The following is an 18,995-nucleotide window of genomic DNA, read 5'->3' on the forward strand; positions in this document are numbered from 1 at the left end:
CGTGGTTATTGGGCGCTGTGCTCCCCTGCACTGGCTGGTTATTGGACGCTGTGCTCCCCTGCGCTGGCTGGTTATTGGACGCTGTGCTCCCCTGCGCTGGCTGGTTATTGGGCGCTGTCCTCCCCTGCCCTGGCTGGTTATTGGGCGCTGTCCTCACCGGCGCTGGCTGGTTATTGGGCGCTGTCCTCACCGGCGCTGGCTGGTTATTGGGCGCTGTCCTCCCCGGCGCTGGCTGGTTATTGGGCGCTGTCCTCCCCGGCGCGGGCTGGCTATTGGGGTGCTGTGCTCCCGGGCTGGTTATTGGGGTGCTGTGCTCCCGGCGCGGGCTGGCTATTGGGGTGCTGTGCTCCCGGCGCGGGCTGGCTATTGGGGCGCTGTGCTCCCGGGCGCGGGCTGGCTATTGGGGTGCTGTGCTCCCGGGCGCTGTTGGGCTGGCTATTGGGGTGCTGTGCTCCCGGGCGCTGTTGGGCTGGCTATTGGGGTGCTGTGCTCCCGGGCTGGCTATTGGGGTGCTGTGCTCCCGGGCTGGCTATTGGGGTGCTGTGCTCCCGGGCTGGCTATTGGGGTGCTGTGCTCCTGGGCTGGCTATTGGGGTGCTGTGCTCCCGGGCGCTGTTGGGTTGGCTATTGGGGTGCTGTGCTCCTGGGCTGGCTATTGGGGTGCTGTGCTCCCGGGCGCGGGCTGATTATGGCCCCAGTGTCATGGCATTGCCCCTGTTGCTAGCCACCTTTATGTAATTGGCACATGGAAAGGTTGGAGACTGTCCGCACTACGACTGGTAATCACAAATACCCAGACGCTCTCTACATGTCGCTCGTTAATGTGACTCCGCCATACAGCCTAACAATCTGTGTGTAAATTAATATAATAATCTACATCTGTAGTAAAAGATTAGGAGCAGATATGAAGCAATCGGTGTATAACACTGGATGAGACAGAATGGGGGGCTGCCGGGGAGGAGATTCCTGGACTGCGCACTGTGTGTACATGACACATGACATTCCTGTGTTATTTATAGCCAGGCAGGAGAGCCGACGGTGTCACCGTGCTGCAGCTGACTGATCTGGGGACGTTTGGTGACATGAATAGAGCCAGCAATCCGGAACCGGCGGCCGCCTTCTAGTGAGGGAAATGTAGAGAGATCAGATAGGTGTGACACAGCGGAGTAAGCTCGTGACCTACCAGGCAGTGGGGTTATTGAGTTGTGAATAAGTGACAGACGAGACACGTGTTAGTGTAATAGTGAGAGGTACTTGTGTACAGGTGACTTCAGACACAAGAGCTAGTCTCAGTGTTTTGGTGAGAGTTGTGAATTAGTGACACATGTAATAGTGAGATATACCTGTGTACTGGTGACTAGACACGGGTGCTAGTGTCAGTGTATTGGTGAGAGTTGTAAGTGACCGTCGAGACACGTGTTAGTGTAATAGTGAGAGGCACTTGTGTACTGGTGACTATAGACACAGGAGCTAGTGTCAGTGTATTGGTGAGAGCTGTGAATAAGTGACACGTAATAGTGAGCTATACCTGTGTACATGTGACTAGACACAGGTGCTAGTGTCAGTGTATTGGTGAGAGTTTTGAATAAGTGACAGACACATAATAGTGAGATATATCTGTGTACTCGTGACTGGACACAGGTGCTGGTGACAGTTGTGAATGAGGGACACGTAATAGTGAGATATACCTGTGTACATGTGACGACACAGGTGGTAGTGTCAGTGTATTGATGACAGTTGTGACTAAGTGACAGACACAATAGTGAGATATACCTATGTACTGGTGACTAGACACAGGTGGTAGTGTCAGTGTATTGGTGAGAGTTGTGAATAAGTGACAGGTGCTCGTGAGATATACCTGTGTACATGTGACTAGACACGGGTGTAGTGCCAGTGTATTGGTGAGAGTTGTGAATAAGTGATTCACATAATAGTGAGATTAACCTGTGTACATGTGACTAGACACAGGTGGTAGTGTCAGCATATTGGTGTGAGTTGTGAATAAGTGACAGACATGTAATGATTTACCTGTGTACAGGTGACTAGACACAGGTGCTAGTGTCAGTGTATTGGTGACAGTTGTGAATAAGTGACAGGTAATAGTGAGATATACCTGTATACTGGTGACTAGACAGGGTGCTAGTGTCAGTGTATTGGTGAGAGTTGTGAATAAGTGACACGTAATAGTGAGATATACCTGTGTACTGGTGACTAGACACGGGTGGTAGTGTCAGTATATTGGTTAGAGTTGTGAATAAGTGACACGTAATAGTGAGATATACCTGTGTACTGGTGACTAGACACGGGTGCTAGTGTCAGTGTATTGGTGAGAGTTGTGAATAAGTGACAGGTAATAGTGAGATATACCTGTGTACTGGTGACTAGACACGGGTGCTAGTGTCAGTGTAGTGGTGACAGTTGTGAATAAGTGACAGGTAATAGTGAGATATACCTGTGTACTGGTGACTAGACACGGGTGCTAGTGTCAGTGTAGTGGTGACAGACACATAATAGTGAGATACACCTGTGTACAGGTGACTAGACACGGGTGCTAGTGTCAGTGTATTGGTGACAGTTGTGAATAAGTGACAGACACATAATAGTGAGATACACCTGTGTACAGGTGACCTGTGATCCATAGAGGAGTGTGTGTAGAATGTCTTCGCTCTCCTTCCCCTTCTCTAGCTGTGCGTTGCGCTCTCTGCAGTTAGAGGCAGAGGAACTGCGGCGATGGGAAATTCGTAAAAGAATAGGCCGCATTGCTGTGAGACCCTCGCTCCATATACAGCCCCCACCCAGAGCTCCCCAGCAACCCCCCTGTCTCTGCACAGACCCGCTCATCCACAGTGCACTTTTCAGTGGTAATCTGGATATCCTGAAGGAGTACCTAGCTGCGGAGCACTCTGCAAACCTGCTGGTGCCGACGCGAGAGCACGATCTGCGCTGGAGCAGTGAGCAGACGGGTGAGTGCAGACCATAGTCTGATGGGGGTGAAGAGGGGCTAAGGGTAACACAGGCGAGTGTGATATAGGTCTGATGTTAAGTAGAAGTAGGAGCTAGGTTTGGAGTGTAATGAGTATATTATTTATTTATTACCTGTTACTTATAGCGTACACATATCCCGCAGCGCTTTACATTCTATTTGCCCATTCACATCAGTAATATAGGAGGTTTGGTGTGGAGTGATGTGGGTGGGTAAAGCATAATGTCAGTGGTAGGCTAGCAAGTGGGTGTGGTGTGAAGTGAGTGGAAAATTGATGGGCGGGGCGTTAGGCAAGTGGAAGGTGAGTGTGGTGTGAGGCTACTGGAAGGCTGGCAGGTGGGTGGCGTGAGGTGAGTGGAAGGCTGGGTGTGGTGTGAGATGGTAGACTGCTGGGTAGGTAGGTGTGAAGCAGGTGGATGTGGCATGAGGCAAGTGGAAGGTTGAAGGGTGGGTGTGAATGAAAGTCTTGCGGGTGGCTGGTAAGAGGCAAGTGGAAAGTTGGAGGGGGGGTGGCGTTAGATGACTGAAGGCTGGTGGATGAGTGGCATAATACAAGTGGAAGGCTGGTGGCTGGGAGTAGCGTGAGGTGAATGGAAAGCCTGTGTGAAGGTAGGTGAGTGGAAAGCCTGTGTGGAGGGAGGTGAGGTGAGTGGAAAGCCTGTGTGGAGGGAGGTGAGGTGAGTGGAAAGCCTGTGTGGAGGGAGGTGAGGTGAGTGGAAGGTGGATGGATGTGGCATAAGAAAAGTGGAAGGTTGGAGAGTGGCTGTGAGGTGAGTGGAATGCTGGTGGGTAGGTAGGTGAGATGAGTAGATGGCGGGTGGATGTGGCATGAGGCAATTGAAAATTTGGAGTGATAGGTTAGGCAAGTGGAAGGCTGGTGGGTGTGGATTGTGGCAAGTGGAAGTTGGGTGTGAGATGAGTGGAAGGCTGGCAGGTGAGTGTGGCATGAGGTGGATGGAATACGGGTGGGTGTGGCATGATGCGGATGGAATATGGGTGGGTGTGGCATGAGGCAAGTGGAAGGTTGGAGGGTGGGTGATTGATACCACAAATCTGCAATTTGATGTTATTGGGGAGTTCCTATTGCCGGCATGTGGGGGTGTAGCTATGAATGCGCATCGGCACCTTATGATGTTATGGGTTCGGGAGCCCTGTGCTGTGAGCCTCTATTATTTCTTTTTCATCCACTAGGGGTCACTGGAGTACTCTTGGGATATGGACGGGCTTCCGTAGGAACACAGCACTGAATATTTAAATTTCTTATCCACCGCTTCCAGTCTCTGGGGATGCTGCAGCAATGACTTGTGGGTAGAGGCCTGGCGCAGGAGTATAGGCCTGAAACATTAAGCGTTACGCTCTGCCCTCCTGTAACCTCTTAGAAGTAGGCCACGTCCAGGGCCTCTCCCTGCTTACAGGGCTCAGAGCAGGGTGTGGTCTATCCTCCTCCCGCTCTGCCCTCAGCTCCTGTAGGTGAGTCACAAAGAGGAACACGCCTGTCTGAGCTGCTACTCCTCCCCCAGTGGGACGCTGGCGGCCATTTTAACAAGGCACTAGCTGCAAGCAAGTTTCGGGAGAATGTGGTCCAGTCTCCCTGTATACCTCTCCGGGCCAGGTTATACAGCGCTGAGGCCACCAGCCTATTGAGGCTCGCATAGGTTATTTACACACACATTGTATGTGACTGCCATTCCCCTCCGGGTGGTGGCATGGACCACCACCCAAGTGGAGGTAACCAGCCGGCGGTCAGGACCGCTGGTATTTCAGCTGGTGTCGGGATACTGGGGTCTGTATTGTGACCGCTGGGATCCTGACAGGCGCTCAATTCACTACCTCCCAGATAAATAGTGTTAGCAGCGGCAGGGAAGGGAAACTTCCCTCCGCTGCTGCTGTCAGAGGGACCGACAGGTCCCCCCCGCCTCCCTGCGCGCTCCTCTACTGATTGCCGCGCTGCCGATTTACTTCTAATCGGGCAGGACCCCCTCCAGCGGCTGCAGATGATAGCAGCCGCTTGGGAAGTGTAAATTAGCCCCCCCACCTGTGTACCTGGAGGCTGCTCCAGCTATCAAAATGAAAGCCGCAATGTTTTCGATGGTCGTGATATTCCCATGTTTAAAAAATGTTTTTCTTTTAAATAAAAATTTATCTTACGTCCTAGAGAATGCGGGGGTACACATTAGTACCATGGGGTATAGACGGGTGCACCAGGAGCCATTGGCACTTTAAGAGTTTGAGAGTGTGGGCTGGCTCCTCCCTCTATGCCCCTCCTACCAGACTCAGTTTAGAAAATGTGCCCGGAGGAGCCGGTCACAGCTAGGGGAGCTTTTCTAGAAGAGTTTTTTTAGAGGGACTAAGGGGGCGGAGTAGTGTCCGCCCTGCGGGGTCTGAGCCACAGACTCTGCTGAGGTCGGATCGTTCTCTGCCAAAGGGGAACGCTCGCCCCAGCAGCATGCCGCCGACCCCTTACAGAGCTGAAGATCGGTCACGAGTGAGTCACCGCCCCCCCCTAGAAAGCGGGGGGCCGGTGTGAAGATAGCGGCAACAGGGTAGGAGCGCAGTATTAACTGCACTCCGGAGGCTCAGCGGTACATAGTGCAGCGCTGTGGGGGGCGCCCTGAGCCAGCGCCTGAACCCTGCACTGGTCACACAGCCGGTCGGGGTCCCAGGATCTCAGCCAGCATAAATCCTCAGGCCAGTATAATCCTAGGAAGAGCGGGAAGACGGCGCCATTCTGGGGGCGGAGCTTCTCAGTGCGGACCCAGCAGCGTTCAGCGCCATTTTCCTGCCTGCACAGCGCTGTCCAAGAAGAGCAGTCCCTCCAAAGCAACTCCAGCTATCTCTCACAGTACCAGGGGGTTGTAGAAGGGGGGGAGGCTGCAAAACGACTGTGTAACCTATTAAGGTGCACAGTCAGCGCTGACGGGTTCTCCCTTTATATTAAAAGCGCTGTGTGTGGATTGGCTCCAATCTCAGAATTTCACCCCCAAGAAGGGCTAGAGAGACACAGTCTCTCCTCCCCTGTGTGTGTGTGTCTGTAGTCTCCATTAAGCAATGTCCAGGGACTCTGGGGGTCATTCCGAGTTGATCGTAGCTGTGCTAGAAGTATGTAGGCGTACATTTACTGAATTCTGTTCTATACAGTTATTTACTATATTCAGACGCATTGTGAAGAAAACCACAGTAATGTACACAGACTCGTATGCAATAGGCACTAAACTTAAATATTCATATACTCAAGAAAAAAGAGCCAGAGAAGATCCCAAGAAGACACACACTCCCTTTGTGGAGCACTCTTTTATGAAAATGATTAATAAATTGGTTTAAAATATAACTTTTACTCTCTCATCTAAAAAACTAACAGTGTGAAGACATACAATACATATAATACATACATTAAAAGCTCAATAAGAGTTTTTTGGTAGTGGTGTTATTTTAAAAGTAGATGTTTCAATACATATAGCACGGCAATTAAAAAACATTAATAACTTTAATAATAATTTATCACTTTATCTAGCTTTAGGTACCAATTAACAAATTAAACAAACCACTGGATGTGCTGTTATCAAATTTGGTGTGTTATACTTATTTTTATACACATGACATCCAGTGCAGATTAAATCTTTCACTCTCCATTTGGTATATTTAACATATATCTATATATGTGGTAAATGGTATTATTAGCATAGATCAGAGGTTCTCAAACTCGGTCCTCGGGGGCACACACAGTGCATGTTTTGCAGGTCTCACAGAATCGCAAGTGAAATAATTAGCTCCACCTGTGGACCTTTTAAAATGTGTCAGTGAGTAATTAATACACCTGTGCACCTGCTGGGTTACCTGCAAAACATGCACTGTGTGTGCCCCCGAGGACCGAGTTTGAGAACCTCTGGCATAGATCAATTGGTTATATATGCCACAGATATTTGTAACCGTGAATGTGATATTAAATAAATCATTTCTCCACATAAATGGACTACAGCCAGTATTTCACTGAAGGTGTCACCATCAGCCAACCAATTTGCATATCTGATTGCAAGGTCCTCAAATGAGAGACCGCATTTACCGTAAAGAATCAAAAGCATATATGCCTTATATACAGCAAAAGCTATTCCCACTATAAGCACAAGGAATTATTGACATGTAATTCAAAACACAATACTGTATAGGCACCCAGCAAAACATGAATCAAGGATAATTTCTCTCAATGCACAGTATTTTTGCACCAATAAGAAAAACAGCTCTCGATATATTGTGGCTGTAGTTTAATATATATAGTATCTATTAGTATACCACAATTTCTCTGACGTCCTAGTGGATGCTGGGACTCCGTCAGGACCATGGGGATTAGCGGCTCCGCAGGAGACAGGGCACAAAAATAAAAGCTTTAGGACTAGGTGGTGTGCACTGGCTCCTCCCCCTATGACCCTCCTCCAAGCCTCAGTTAGGTTTTTGTGCCCGTCCGAGCAGGGTGCAATCTAGGTGGCTCTCATAAAGAGCTGCTTAGAGTAAAAGTTTTGTTAGGTTTTTTATTTTCAGTGAGTCCTGCTGGCAACAGGCTCACTGCAACGAGGGACTTAGGGGAGAAGAAGTGAACTCACCTGCGTGCAGGATGGATTGGCTTCTTAGGCTACTGGACACCATTAGCTCCAGAGGGATCGAACACAGGCCCAGCCATGGAGTCCGGTCCCGGAGCTGCGCCGCCGACCCCCTTGCAGATGCCGAAAAGTGAAGAGGTCCAGAAACCGGCGGCAGAAGACTTTTCAGTCTTCATGAGGTAGCGCACAGCACTGCAGCTGTGCGCCATTGTTGTCAGCACACTTCACACCAGCGGTCACTGAGGGTGCAGGGCGCTGGGGGGGGGCGCCCTGGGCAGCAATGATAATACCTTGTTCTGGCTAAAAATACATCACATATAGCCCCTGGGGCTATATGGATGTATTTAACCCCTGCCAGGTCTCACAAACACCGGGAGAAGAGCCCGCCGAAATAGGGGGCGTGGCCTATCTCCTCAGCACACAGCGCCATTTTCCTGCACAGCTCCGCTGCGAGGAAGGCTCCCAGGACTCTCCCCTGCACTGCACTACAGAAACAGGGTAAAAAAAACAGAGAGGGGGGGCACTTTTTTGGCGATATTGATATATTAAGCTGCTATAAAGGAAACAACACTTCTGTAGGGTTGTTCCTATATATTTATAGCGCTTGGGTGTGTGCTGGCAAACTCTCCCTCTGTCTCCCCAAAGGGCTAGTGGGGTCCTGTCTTCGATAAGAGCATTCCCTGTGTGTCTGCTGTGTGTCGGTACGTGTGTGTCGACATGTATGAGGACGATGTTGGTGTGGAGGCGGAGCAATTGCCGGTAATGGTGATGTCACCCCCTAGGGAGTCGACACCGGAATGGATGGCTTTGTTTATGGAATTACGTGATAATGTCAGCACGTTACAAAAATCAGTTGACGACATGAGACGGCCGGCAAACCAGTTAGTACCTGTCCAGGCGTCTCAGACACCGTCAGGGGCTGTAAAACGCCCTTTACCTCAGTCGGTCGACACAGACCCAGACACGGACACCGAATCTAGTGTCGACGGTGAAGAAACAAACGTATTTTCCAGTAGGGCCACACGTTATATGATCACGGCAATGAAGGAGGCTTTGCATATCTCTGATACTGCAAGTACCACAAAAAGGGGTATTATGTGGGGTCTGAAAAAATTACCTGTAGTTTTTCCTGAATCAGAGGAATTGAATGAAGTGTGTGATGAAGCGTGGGTTAACCCCGATAGAAAACTGCTAATTTCAAAGAAGTTATTGGCATTATATCCTTTCGCGCCAGAGGTTAGGGCGCGCTGGGAAACACCCCCTAGGGTGGATAAGGCACTCACACGCTTATCAAAACAAGTGGCGTTACCGTCTCCTGAAACGGCCGCCCTCAAGGATCCAGCTGATAGGAGGCTGGAAACTACCCTGAAAAGTATATACACTCATACTGGTGTTATACTGCGACCAGCCATCGCCTCAGCATGGATGTGCAGTGCTGGGGTGGTTTGGTCGGATTCCCTGACTGAAAATATTGATACCCTGGATAGGGACAGTATTTTATTGACTATAGAGCAATTAAAGGATGCTTTTCTTTATATGCGAGATGCTCAGAGGGATATTTGCACTCTGGCATCAAGAGTAAGTGCGATGTCCATATCTGCCAGAAGAAGTTTATGGACGCGACAGTGGTCAGGTGATGCGGATTCCAAACGGCATATGGAAGTATTGCCGTATAAAGGGGAGGAATTATTTGGGGTCGGTCTATCGGATTTGGTGGCCACGGCAACAGCCGGGAAATCCACCTTTTTACCTCAGGTCCCCTCCCAACAGAAAAAGACACCGTCTTTTCAGCCGCAGTCCTTTCGTTCCTATAAGAACAAGCGGGCAAAAGGACAGTCATATCTTCCCCGAGGCAAAGGAAAGGGTAAGAGAGTGCACCAAGCAGCTCCCTCCCAGGAGCAGAAGCCCTCCCCGGCTTCTGCAAAGCCCTCAGCATGACGTTGGGGCTTTACAAGCAGACTCAGGGGCGGTGGGGGGTCGACTCAAGAATTTCAGCGCACAGTGGGCTCACTCACAGGTGGACCCCTGGATCCTGCAGGTAGTATCTCAGGGTTACAGGTTGGAATTCGAGAAGTCTCCCCCTCGCCGGTTCCTAAAGTCTGCTCTACCAACGTCTCCCTCAGACAGGGCGACGGTATTGGAAGCCATTCACAAGCTGTATTCTCAGCAGGTGATAGTCAAGGTACCCCTCCTACAACAGGGAAAGGGGTATTATTCCACACTATTTGTGGTACCGAAGCCGGACGGCTCGGTAAGACCTATTCTAAATCTGAAATCTTTGAACCTGTACATACAAAAATTCAAGTTCAAGATGGAGTCACTCAGAGCAGTGATAGCGAATCTGGAAGAAGGGGACTTTATGGTGTCCCTGGACATCAAGGATGCTTACCTGCATGTCCCAATTTGCCCTTCACATCAAGGGTACCTCAGGTTCGTGGTGCAAAACTGTCATTATCAGTTTCAGACGCTGCCGTTTGGATTGTCCACGGCACCTCGGGTCTTTACCAAGGTAATGGCCGAAATGATGTTTCTTCTGCGAAGAAAAGGCGTATTAATTATCCCTTACTTGGACGATCTCCTGATAAGGGCAAGGTCCAGAGAACAGCTGGAGGACGTAGTAGCACTAACCCAAGTAGTGCTGCAACAGCACGGGTGGATTCTGAATTTTCCAAAATCTCAATTGACCCCGACGACACGTCTGCTGTTCCTGGGAATGATTCTGGACACGGTTCAGAAAAAGGTGTTTCTTCCGGAGGAGAAAGCCAGGGAGTTATCCGAACTTGTCAGGAACCTCCTAAAACCAGGAAAAGTGTCTGTGCATCAATGCACAAGAGTCCTGGGAAAAATGGTGGCTTCTTACGAAGCGATTCCATTCGGCAGATTCCACGCACGAACTTTTCAGTGGGATCTGCTGGACAAATGGTCCGGATCGCATCTGCAGATGCATCAGCGGATAACTTTGTCTCCACGGACAAGGGTGTCTCTTCTGTGGTGGTTGCAGAGTGCTCATCTGTTAGAGGGCCGCAGATTCGGCATACAGGACTGGGTCCTGGTGACCACGGATGCCAGTCTGAGAGGCTGGGGAGCGGTCACACAGGGAAGAAACTTCCAGGGAGTGTGGTCAAGCCTGGAGATGTCTCTTCACATAAATATACTGGAGCTAAGAGCGATTTACAATGCTCTAAGCCTGGCAATACCCCTGCTTCAGGGTCAGCCGGTGTTGATCCAGTCGGACAACATCACGGCAGTCGCCCACGTAAACAGACAGGGCGGCACAAGAAGCAGGAGGGCAATGGCAGAAGCTGCAAGGATTCTTCGCTGGGCGGAAGATCATGTGATAGCACTGTCAGCAGTGTTCATTCCGGGAGTGGACAACTGGGAAGCGGACTTCCTCAGCAGACACGATCTACACCCGGGAGAGTGGGGACTTCATCCAGAAGTCTTCCACATGATTGTGAACCGTTGGGAAAAACCAAAGGTGGATATGATGGCGTCCCGCCTCAACAAAAAACTGGACAGGTATTGCGCCAGGTCAAGAGACCCTCAGGCAATAGCTGTGGACGCTCTGGTAACACCGTGGGTGTTCCAGTCAGTGTATGTGTTTCCTCCTCTGCCTCTCATACCAAAAGTACTGAGAATTATACGGCAAAGGGGAGTAAGAACGATACTCGTGGCTCCGGATTGGCCAAGAAGAACTTGGTACCCGGAACTTCAGGAGATGCTCACGGAAGATCCGTGGCCTCTACCTCTAAGACGGGACCTGCTTCAGCAGGGACCGTGTCTATTCCAAGACTTACCGCGGCTGCGTTTGACGGCATGGCAGTTGAACGCCGAATTCTAAGGGAAAAAGGCATTCCGGAAGAGGTCATCCCTACCCTGGTAAAAGCCAGGAAGGAGGTGACTGCACAACATTATCACCGCATTTGGAGAAAATATGTTGCGTGGTGTGAGGCCAGGAAGGCCCCGACGGAGGAATTTCAACTGGGTCGATTCCTACATTTCCTGCAAACAGGAGTGTCTATGGGCCTCAAATTAGGGTCCATTAAGGTTCAAATTTCGGCCCTGTCGATTTTCTTCCAGAAAGAATTGGCTTCAGTTCCTGAAGTCCAGACTTTTGTAAAAGGAGTACTACATATACAGCCCCCGGTTGTGCCCCCAGTGGCTCCGTGGGATCTTAATGTAGTTTTGAATTTTCTCAAATCCCATTGGTTTGAGCCACTCAAATCGGTGGATTTGAAATATCTTACATGGAAAGTAACCATGCTACTGGCCCTGGCTTCAGCCAGGAGAGTGTCAGAATTGGCGGCTTTATCGTATAAAAGCCCATATCTGATTTTCCATTCGGACAGGGCAGAACTGCGGACGCGTCCTCAGTTTCTGCCTAAGGTGGTTTCAGCGTTTCACCTGAACCAGCCTATTGTGGTGCCTGCGGCTACTAGCGATTTGGAGGATTCCAAGTTGCTGGACGTTGTCAGGGCATTGAAAATATATATTTCAAGGACGGCTGGAGTCAGAAAATCTGACTCACTGTTTATACTGTATGCACCCAACAAGCTGGGTGCTCCTGCTTCTAAGCAGACGATTGCTCGTTGGATTTGTAGCACAATTCAACTTGCACATTCTGTGGCAGGCCTGCCACAGCCTAAATCTATCAAGGCCCATTCCACAAGGAAGGTGGGCTCATCTTGGGCGTCTGCCCGACGGGTCTCGGCATTACAACTCTGCCGAGCAGCTACGTGGTCGGGGGAGAACACGTTTGTAAAATTCTACAAATTTGATACCCTGGCTAAAGAGGACCTGGAGTTCTCTCATTCGGTGCTGCAGAGTCATCCGCACTCTCCCGCCCGTTTGGGAGCTTTGGTATAATCCCCATGGTCCTGACGGAGTCCCAGCATCCACTAGGACGTCAGAGAAAATAAGATTTTACTTACCGATAAATCTATTTCTCGTAGTCCGTAGTGGATGCTGGGCGCCCATCCCAAGTGCGGATTGTCTGCAATACTTGTACATAGTTATTGTTACAAAAAAAAAAAATCGGGTTATTGTTGTGAGCCGTCTGTTCAGAGGCTCCTACGTTTGTCATACTGTTAACTGGGTTCAGATCACAGGTTGTACGGTGTGATTGGTGTGGCTGGTATGAGTCTTACCCGGGATTCAAAATCCTTCCTTATTGTGTACGCTCGTCCGGGCACAGTATCCTAACTGAGGCTTGGAGGAGGGTCATAGGGGGAGGAGCCAGTGCACACCACCTAGTCCTAAAGCTTTTATTTTTGTGCCCTGTCTCCTGCGGAGCCGCTAATCCCCATGGTCCTGACGGAGTCCCAGCATCCACTACGGACTACGAGAAATAGATTTATCGGTAAGTAAAATCTTATTTTTGAAACAAATTAGTCGCATGGTATGCTATAACAATCAGTGCAATAACACAGGATGGTTTTTTACTGTGTAATATCCCTTACATATATTTCTCATTCGTCCTAGAGGATGCTGGGCACTCCAAAAGGACCATGGGGTATAGACGGGATCCGCAGGAGACATGGACACTTTAAGACTTTAATGGGTGTGAACTGGCTCCTCCCTCTATGCCCTTCCTCCAGACCTCAGTTAGATTCTGTGCCCAGAGGAGACTGGTCACACACGGGAGCTCTCCAGAGTTTCTCAGAAAAAGACTTTGTTAGGTTTATTATTTTCAGGAAGACCTGCTGGCAACAGGCTCCCTGCATCGTGGGACTGAGGGGAGAGAAGCAGCCCTACTTCTGTGAGTTCAAAGGCTCTGCTTCTCGGTTACTGGACACCATTAGCTCCAGAGGGTCTGATCACTTGGTGCACCTAGCTGTTCGTTCCCGAAGCCGCGCCGCCGTCCCCCTCACAGAGCCTGAAGAGAGAAGCCGGGTGAGTAGTAGAAGCATGAAGACTTCAAAGGCGGCAGAAGACTTCAGATCTTCCTGAGGTACCGTGCAGCGCGCCATTGCTCCCACACACAGGCGGCTCTATATGGGTGCGGGACGCAGGGGGGGCGCCCTGGGCAGCAATAAATCCTCTTTCTGGGACTGGCAAGAAGGTATACATTGCATAGGCAATGTATACAGACCCCCGCCAGTATAAATAAAAGCAGGAACGAAGCGTGCCGGATAGGTCTCGGGGCTTCCTCCTTCAGCTCTAACCAGCTTGCTGCAGAGACGCTGCTCCTGGCCCTTCACAGGTAACAGGGTCCACAAAAAGAAGGGGGGGGGCACAAAATTTTGGTGTTTGTTGATGTAAAAGCGCTTACAGGTCTGGGGTGTTATTTAATTCCTTCAGACCGGTGAGGCGCTGGGTGTGAGCTGGCAAACTCCCTTTCTGTCTCCCTGAAGGACCTTACTGTGGGTCTGTGCCCTATAGCCCAGTGTGTTTGGGGGGTGTCGGTACGCGTGCCGCTCCGGGAGCTTTTAGTGAACACAGACGCTCAGTGAACGCACTGTGCATGCAGACGCACCGGTCATACAGACGCACCGGTCTGCGACCCGGTCTCCTTGCAGTAGCGCTTTGTGTACACAGATGCAGCGGCCTATGCTGCGACCGAGTCCCCTCGTGGTAGCGTCTGAGACAGAAGTGAAGCAATCCGTTCATGGCAGTAGACAGGCGGAAACTGGTCATGAACCAGGGGGAGGGGCGACCAGGAAAGCGTTTAACTCACCACACTGACATCAACCCCAGGGATTGCAGCCTCATACTAATCCTCGTGCCTTATGATCCCTAAGGCCTAGCGCTGGAGCTCCCGTGGTGGCGGCGCCAGCTACTGTTTTATAGTCTCCTCCCAATACAGTGCGGCTGTGTCCGTATTCCGCGACTAGGTGGAACCGATGCCTTTCCTTCTCCCCGTGCTCCGGCCACAGCCTGGAAACGTCTGCTGGACCTGCTAGTAACATCCGACACAGATGCCCGTCGAGACCGCACTTGTACCGTGGGTAAGCGTTGTTGCGACCCGGCGGAGAGTTGTTGGAGCGACTCTTTCCAATATGCGTGTAGGACGCTGTTAGGAAAGATGACTAAAAATAAAATAGGAAAACTTAGGGCTGCGAAACACAGCAACCCTGTGACCATGGTTCGGCTCCTTCCGCACCAAACAAAAAACTGATTGCCTGAGTAAGTGGGCGGGGATATATTGACGAGCCCTTTGCATCCTGGGAGGACTGAAAACTTGTGATCGTTTGGTGCAAATCCGCTGTCGCTCCATCATATCCCATTGTTATCCTGTGGATAACCTGTGGACCCTGCCGGAGAAAGAAAAAATAGGATTTTGGTTACCTACCGGTATATCCTTTTCTCGTAGTCCGTAGAGCAGGCATTCCCAACCACGGTCCTCAAGGCACACCAACAGTGCAGGTTTTAGTGATATCTAGGCTGCAGCACAGATGGTTAAATCAAAATAACTGAGCTACTGTCACCTGTGCTGAAGCCTGGATATCACTAAAACCTGCCCTGTTGGTGTGCCTTCAGGACCGTGGTTGGGAATGCCTGCCGTAGAGGATGCTGGGCGCCCGCCCAGCGCTTCGTTTTCCTGCTTTCATTATTTAGTTCAGTGCAACTTCGTTTTAGTTGAGTACTGCGTTGTTACTTGGTAAGTAATGTTTCAGCTGTTGCTGATGTTTCAGGCTAGTTAGCTTGACGTGCCTTGTATGTGTGAGCTGGTGTGAATCTCGCCACTATCTGTGTTAAATCCTTCTCTTGAAGATGTCAGTCTCCTTGGGCACAGTTTCTAGACTGAGTCTGGTAGGAGGGGCATAGAGGGAGGAGCCAGCCCACACTCTCAAACTCTTAAAGTGCCAATGGCTCCTGGTGGACCCGTCTATACCCCATGGTAATAATATGGATCCCAGCATCCTCTACGTACTACGAGAAAAGGATTTACCGGTAGGTAACCTAAATCCTATTTCTCTTATGTCCTAGAGGATGCTGGGGTCCACATTAGTACCATGGTGATGTACCAAAGCTCCCAGAACGGGAGGGAGAGCACGGAGGCTCCTGCAGAACTGATTGACTGAACTTCAGATCATCAGAGGCCAAAGTATCGAACTTGTAGAACTTTGCAAACGTGTTTGACCCAGACCAAGTTGCAGCTTGGCAAAGTTGTAATGCCGAGACACCCTGGGCAGCCACCCAGGAAGACCCCACCTTACGAGTAGAGTGAGCCTTGACAGACGTAGGACACGGCAATCCTGCCATAGAATGTGCATGCTGGATGAACCTGATCCAGCGAGAGATCATCTGCTTAGAAGCAGGACACCCAATTTTCTTGGGATCATACAGGACAAACAGAGAGTCTGATTTTCTGTGACGAGCAGTCCTCCTCACATAGATTTTCAGAGCCCTTACAACATCCAAGGTTTTTGATGAAATTGAAGAGCCAGTAGCCACTGGCACCACAATAGGTTGGTTGACATGAAATGCCGACACAACCTTCGGAAGAAACTGCTGACGTGTCCGGAGTTCAGCCCTATCTTCGTGGAAGATCAAGTATGGGCTTTTACAAGACAAAGCCCCCAACTCTGACACATGTCTAGCAGAAGCTAAGGCCAACAACATGACAGCCTTCTACGTAAGAAATTTGACCTCAACCTCCTGTAGAGACTCGAACCAGTCCGATTGGAGGAACTGCAACCCCACGTTAAGGTCCCAAGGCGCCGTAGGCAGTACAAAAAGGAGGTTGGATGTGCAGAACTCCCTTCAAAAAGGTCTGAACCTCAGGGAGGGCAGTCAACTGTTTATGGAAGAAAATTGATAGGGCCGAAATCTGGACCTTTACGGATCCTAATCTCAGGCCCATATCCACACCTGCTTGTAGGAAGAGGAGAAACCGTCCGAGTTGAAACTCCACCGCAGGAAATTTCTTGGACTCACACCAAGATACATATTTTTTCCAAATTCGATGGTCATGTTTAGACGTTACTCCTTTCCTAGCCTGTATCAGGGTAGGAATAACCTGGTTAAGAATGCTCTTTCGAGCTAGTATCAGGCGTTCAACCTCCATGCCGTGAAACGTAGCCGCGGTAAGTCTTGCTAGGTGAATGGCCCCTGCTGCAGCAGGTCCTCCCGAAGAGGAAGAGTCCTCAGCTTTTCTTGCAGTAGATCCAGAAGATCCGTGACCAAGCCCTTCTTGGCCAGTCTGGAGCAATTAGGATCACTTGAACCCTTGTTCTCCTTACGAGTTTTAGAACTTTTGGGATGAGTGGAAGTGGAGGAAACACGTATACCGACTGGAACACCCCCGTAGTTACTAGGGCATCCACCGCCACTGCTTGCGGGCCCCTCGACCTGGAACAATACCGCCGAAGCTTCTTGTTGAGACGAGAGGCCATCATGTGGATCTGGGGTACGCCCCAAAGATCTGTTACCTCCTTGAACACCTCCGCGTGGAGACCCCACTCCCCTGGATGGAGATCGTGTCTGCTGAGGAAGTCCGCTTCCCAGTTGTCTACTCCCAGAATGAAGATTGCTGACAGCGCCAAAGCGTGCTTTTCTGCCCAGAGGATTATTCTTGTTACCTCTGCCATTGAAGCTCTGCTCTTCGTTCCGCCCTGTCGGTTTATGTAAGCCACTGTTGTCCGACTGCACTTGAATGGCCCAATTTCTCAGAAGATGGGCCGCTTGGAGAAGACTGTTGTAGACGGCTCTTAGTTACTGAATGTTTATCGGCAGGCCTGCTTCCAGACTTGACCACCTTCCTTCGAAAGTTACCCCAGCCCCGGAGACTTGCATCCTTGGTTAGAAGGATCCAGTCCTGAATCCTGAACTTGCAGCCCTCCAGAAGGTGATTGCAGCCACCATAGGAGTGAAATCCTGGCCTTTGGCGACAGATGTATTCTCTGGTGCATGTGTACATGGGATCCCGACCACTTGTCCAAAAGAGAACCAGTTGGAAGGACCAAGCCTGAAACCTCCCGTACTGCAGAGCCTCGTAAGAAGCCACCAACTATTTCCTCTCTGAGAAACACCCTCTGCACCTCCGTGTCGAGGATCATTCCCAGAAAGGACAACCTCCTGGTTGGTTCCAAATGTGATTTTGGAAGATTCAGGATGCAACCATGTTCCCTGAGATGCTTGGTCGTGAGTGCTATGTAACAGCTTCTCCTTGGACAATGCCTTTATCAACAGATCGTCCAGATACGGAATTATGTTCACCCCGTCTGTGGAGGAGAATCATCATTTCCGCCATCACCTTGGTGAATACCCTCGGTGCTGTGGAGAGGCCGAATGGGAGGGCCTGGAACTGAAAGTGACAGTCCAACAGTGCGAATCGAAGATAAGCTTGATGCGGTAGCCAAATCGGAATGTGGAGGTACGCATCCTTGATATCCAGGGATACCAGGAATTCCCCCGCCTCCAGACCTGATATCACTGCCCTTAGAGACTCCATTTTGAACTTGAACTCCCTCATAAAGGGGTTTAGTGATTTTAAGTTCAGAATGGGTCTGACCGAACCATCCGGTTTCAGTACCACGAAAAGGTTTGAATAGTAACCCTTGTTTTGCATATGAGGCGGTACTGGCACAATGCCCTGTGCCTCCGCCAACTTCTGGACAGCTTCTTGCAGGACAATCCTGTCTGCTCAGCAGAGCTGGCAAGCCTGATCTGAAAAATCGGTGAGGAGGGAGATTTTGAAATTCCAGCCTGCACCCCTGGGACACAATATCTTGTACCCAGGGATCCAGGCCAGATGACACCCAGACATGACTGAAATGTCTGACTCTCTCTCCCACTGGCCCCACCTCCGGGGCGTGCAGTCCACCCTCATGCGGAGGACTTTGGTGTACCTGAAGCAGGTTTCTATTCCTGGGAACCTACAGCCGCAGGTTTCTTGAACTTGGGCCGAAAGAAGGTGTTGGACGGCTTGGTCTTTCTGGGCTTGGTAGACCGAAAGGGCTGTGATGTAACGGAAGAAAAGGGTTTCTTCGGAGCAGGTGTAGCTGAGGGAAGAAAGGGTGACTTACCAGCCGTAGAGATCCACGCATCGAACGCTTCCTCAAAGAGAACCTGACCTGTGTAGGGTAGAGTCTCCACACTTCTCCTGGATTCTGCGTCGGCAGACCACTGGCACAACCACAGTCCTTGACGAGCTGATACTGACATGGAAGAAATTCCTGCAGCCATGGAACCCAGGTCTTTCATGGATTCTACCAGAAATCCTGCCAAATTACGTAAAAACAATTCAACATCACATTTCTCCATAGCATCCAAGTCCTCAAGTAACATGCCTGACCACTTTACTACAGCTTTTGTGATGGACTGAAACACCCACAATTCCGGTGCCGGAAACTTAAACTAAATTGTGGGGTGCTAATATAAATCAGGTTCGGGTGATCAGAGCGGTAGACCTGCTTTACCCCTCAGATACAATGACAACACAAATCGTACAGGATCCAACACAATTTTATTACACTG

At 50.3% G+C, this 18,995-nt stretch overlaps 1 protein-coding gene across 2 annotated transcripts in view; it reads left to right on the forward strand.

The window, feature by feature from the left end:
* The first annotated feature begins 1,030 nt into the window (after window positions 1-1,030).
* ASB10 (ankyrin repeat and SOCS box containing 10) overlaps window positions 1,031-18,995 on the forward strand; it is a 134,129-nt gene continuing 116,164 nt past the window's right edge. For both annotated transcript variants that reach the window (XM_063924687.1, XM_063924689.1), the window contains exon 1: window positions 1,031-2,962. In XM_063924687.1, the coding sequence (XP_063780757.1) occupies window positions 2,656-2,962 (307 nt within the window). In that variant the 5' untranslated portion in view covers window positions 1,031-2,655. The remainder of the gene's footprint in view (window positions 2,963-18,995) is intronic.

The sequence above is a fragment of the Pseudophryne corroboree genome, chromosome 5 (genome assembly GCF_028390025.1).
Source record: "Pseudophryne corroboree isolate aPseCor3 chromosome 5, aPseCor3.hap2, whole genome shotgun sequence".
NCBI lineage: Eukaryota > Metazoa > Chordata > Amphibia > Anura > Myobatrachidae > Pseudophryne > Pseudophryne corroboree.